Raw genomic sequence first — 3499 nt, 5'->3', positions numbered from 1 at the left:
CTTGCGAGTGCATGTGTGTGTGTGTTGGGGGAAGGGTTGTGTCTGTGTGTGCTGTTTGTTTGTATGTGTGTTTGTGTGTGTGCTTTGTGTGATTTAATGTGTGTGTGTATATATGTGTGTGTGTGTGTGTGTGTGTGTGTGTGTGTGTGTGTGTGTGTGCGTGCGTGTGTGTGTGTGTTGGTGTAGGTCGGGTTTAATATGAAAATCCTTGCTGTTTCAATATTGATACGAAAAGATCACAAGAATGGTAACACAATGGTGGAGATTGGGAGAGTGGACTTGGGTTTCTATCTAATGCTTTTATCTAATGGTTTAGCCAGCTAATAAACGTGGCTAGTAAAAGAAAGTTCTGGATGCAGAACTGAGGGATGTACTTGTTGTAACGATTTACTCTTTTTTTTCTTTTTTTTCTTTTTGAATCTTTGAAGGCGACCTAGATTCTAGCACACGCCTTCAAAATTGCTTCTATATCTTTTATATATAGGCCGGCGTAACGTTCCTATTTTTAAGCATATTGTTGGTTGATACTGACTAATGGTTGTCAGTCATGTTGGATTCAAGGGCACTTCTGGTTCTCAAAACGTGATAATAATAATAGTTAGTCCGTCAAAGTCTGAGGATGACCAATGCATTCGCAGAGGAGAACATTTCTTTAGCGAAATAGAAGAATAAGAAGAATGAAAAGACAAGATGATATGTGGCTTCTGGTATGGCCAATGACACCACATCTGGCAGAGAAATTATTATGTGCCACGTCATTTTGCGTATTCAAAAACCCCACATTCACTTCCACTTCCACTTCCACGTCCATTTCCTCTTATATCGTACATAACTTATCGAACTTTGAGAGACTCGGAGCCGAGACGTATCTGTGAAGTGCTTCTTTGTGCTTCTTAGTCTCAACATTTTGCAATCATAAAAATATGTGATTGACAGTGTCTTCTGAGTTATTGTTAAGCTGGTCTTCTGAATCGCAGAGAACGGAAATACAGGCTTGAGCATAGGTTAAGGACCACTTGCAAACACTCTGAGTGGTCTTCTTGGGTCGACCTGCACGTGGGTCTTCTTGGATTGATCCAGTGGCTCGATGGCGCTGCCTCAAGCGGACAATGACAGAGTGTGACACTGCTAGCCTTCTGGCAACTTCTCAGGCTCCAACTCCATCCTGCAGCCTTGCCATAGCCCTGGCACGATCAAAGTCTCTCAGCTTTTGTCTTGGTGGCATGTTGATGCGATACTGGATTTTGCGCAAACCGCGGCTTATATTGCCACTAAAGTGAGCACAGTTCGAGATTATACGTCCGTTTATCATGAGCTCCAGAAATTTTAACTGAGGAATGTCAGTTGAATCGCACACAAGTCGATTAAAAAAACGGCAAATTTGGCTAAAATTCCCCGAGGATTTCCGTCCTACACGTGGTGGTTTTGCCCCTTTAGGAAGCTTTGTAGTACTTACACAGTAGTAACCCATTAACACTTTCAGAGCAAAAAAATTTGAAACATTCCTCGCTTTCTTTTTTTCGGATTTTCTAAAAAAATCAGGGCTATTGGTCAAGATGGTCCTTAACTAATGTAGAAATTTGTAAGACCTCCCGGCCTGGAGAGATTTTTAACTGAGTAGTGTCCATCTTTCTGCTGGGATGCATTTCTCGCATCCTGAATAGACCTGACAGTCACGGTGTGAAGCAACCTGGATTGTTTCTTATTTACTTTACTAAATATATATGTTTTGAACTTACGTTACTTTCCAATGTTCATCCTCAATTTAATCTGTTGTTCTGTATCATGGGGGGGGGGGGTGGATGTTATCACTGAAAGTTCCAGTTTCTTCATTATTTCTACAATGTGTCTGTCAGTCTGTTCTATTATTTACTTTTTACCAATAAATAACCGTCACCATGTCGCTTTCACCTCAATGCTTTCTTGTCCTATCTCCATTTTTTTATCGTAAGCCCACTCTATGTTACGAACTGTTCTCACTGTTTTAGAAATGGAGATAGGACAAGAAAGCACTGAGGTCGCGAATGTGTCTTTACACCTCTATGTTGTTATCTCAACCACCAAACCTTTGTATCTCATGTACAGGACGAAAAGTCCACGCTGGACAAGCCGGTAGAGACGATCCGGCGCCACAGTTTAGTCCCGCCCTCCTCAAGTTCCGCCTCCAACAGCAACAGCCTCATCACCACCAATGGGCCCGGCGGCGGCAGCATCAGCAACAACCCCGTCATCTCCATCACCACCGACGACCTCAGCCCAGACCGCCCACGACGACCCAGCACGCACAGTTTGGGACCCTTTTCTGTAAGTGGGCTAACCGATTTGCTTCACCGCGGCGTTAGCTCCGCCTCCTCCGCCTATGACCGGGGTGCAGGCTCCTCCCACCGACGTCCCAGTATGGCGGGCATCCTGCCCGTGTCTCCGGCCGAGAGCCGCAGGCCCAGCACGCATAGCGTGGGCATCCTGCCCATCTCCATGTTTGGGGAGGGCGGTGAGAAACCGCGGAGGCCCAGTACCCATAGTCTAGGCGTGTTCCCCTTTTCGTGTTTTGGAGAAGACAGGGACAAGCCAGACCGGCCTCGCAGATGTAGTACCCACAGCTTAGGCCCGCTAGTGGTACCCGTAAGTTTTTACACAAAGTTCTCCATACTACAACCCCTTTTGCCAGCCTCCTCCCCCCATACCTTTTTGCTCCTCTACCCTCCTTTTTAACCAACCCTTCGGTGCGTGCATACGTCTTGATGAGTGTTTCCACAATGTTTCTTCGGTTTGCATAATTATTTTCTTTTGTGGTGATCTTTTCTTTTTCGTTTTACCTTTTTCGACGCCGTGTTGAAAACCAGCAGACGTTATTTGGTTTACGTTGGCCCTTTCTGAAAAGCTAGTTCTTGGCAGACTTTGCTATACCTCCTCTAAACAATGTCCCCCCTGTGCCAGTTGCACAAGATCCAAGCAAGTTACCCAAACCAGGAACTATAGACCGGAGGCAATACTAATAATTCCTTCCTGTACGTTGGAAGACCTGGTAAATCTTGTTCTCCGGAAGTTTTAATCTTGGCATGATAATCTATAATCTCTACCTTTGGGCAAAGTAATGGAGACCTTTGAAAAGTAAAACACTAACCTCTGTGAATGCCAAATTTTGTTTCTGGCCAGCTTCATCATCGACAAACAAACTTGAAGGATTATAAATATGGCTCCTGTGCCCTTGGCTGTATGTGTTATATGATTCGGTATTTTCCTGTGAACCTGTGAAACTGTGAACCTGTATACTTCCTGTGTGTTTCATCATGGCTCTGTCAGTGTTGTCTTCTTCAACATGTCGTAATGATATCATGGTACTAACATTCTCAATGTATCTATCTCTTTCGTTCTATCTATCTAACTACGTATCTTTCTCTTTCGTTCTATCTATCTATCTATCTATCTATCTATCTATCTATCTATCTATCTATCTATCTATCTATCTATCTATCTATCTATCTATCTATCTATTTGA

At 43.8% G+C, this 3499-nt stretch overlaps 1 protein-coding gene across 2 annotated transcripts in view; it reads left to right on the top strand.

The window, feature by feature from the left end:
* Nucleotides 1–2088: 2088 nt before the first annotated feature.
* LOC101852098 overlaps nucleotides 2089–3499 on the top strand; it is a 12067-nt gene continuing 10656 nt past the window's right edge. Inside the window, exon 1 of one of the 2 annotated variants that reach the window (XR_004858623.1) lies at nucleotides 2089–2304. Coding sequence is in view for 1 of the 2 variants with exons in the window: in XM_035970211.1 (XP_035826104.1) it covers nucleotides 2398–2622 (225 nt within the window). In the remaining variant the exon portion in view is untranslated. The other variant, XM_035970211.1, reaches the window with a different exon arrangement.

The sequence above is a fragment of the Aplysia californica genome, unplaced genomic scaffold, assembly GCF_000002075.1.
Source record: "Aplysia californica isolate F4 #8 unplaced genomic scaffold, AplCal3.0 scaffold00235, whole genome shotgun sequence".
Classification (NCBI taxonomy): Eukaryota; Metazoa; Mollusca; class Gastropoda; order Aplysiida; family Aplysiidae; genus Aplysia; species Aplysia californica.
The sequence above is the reverse complement of the archived record's forward strand: the minus strand, read 5'-3'. Positions and strand labels throughout refer to the sequence as shown.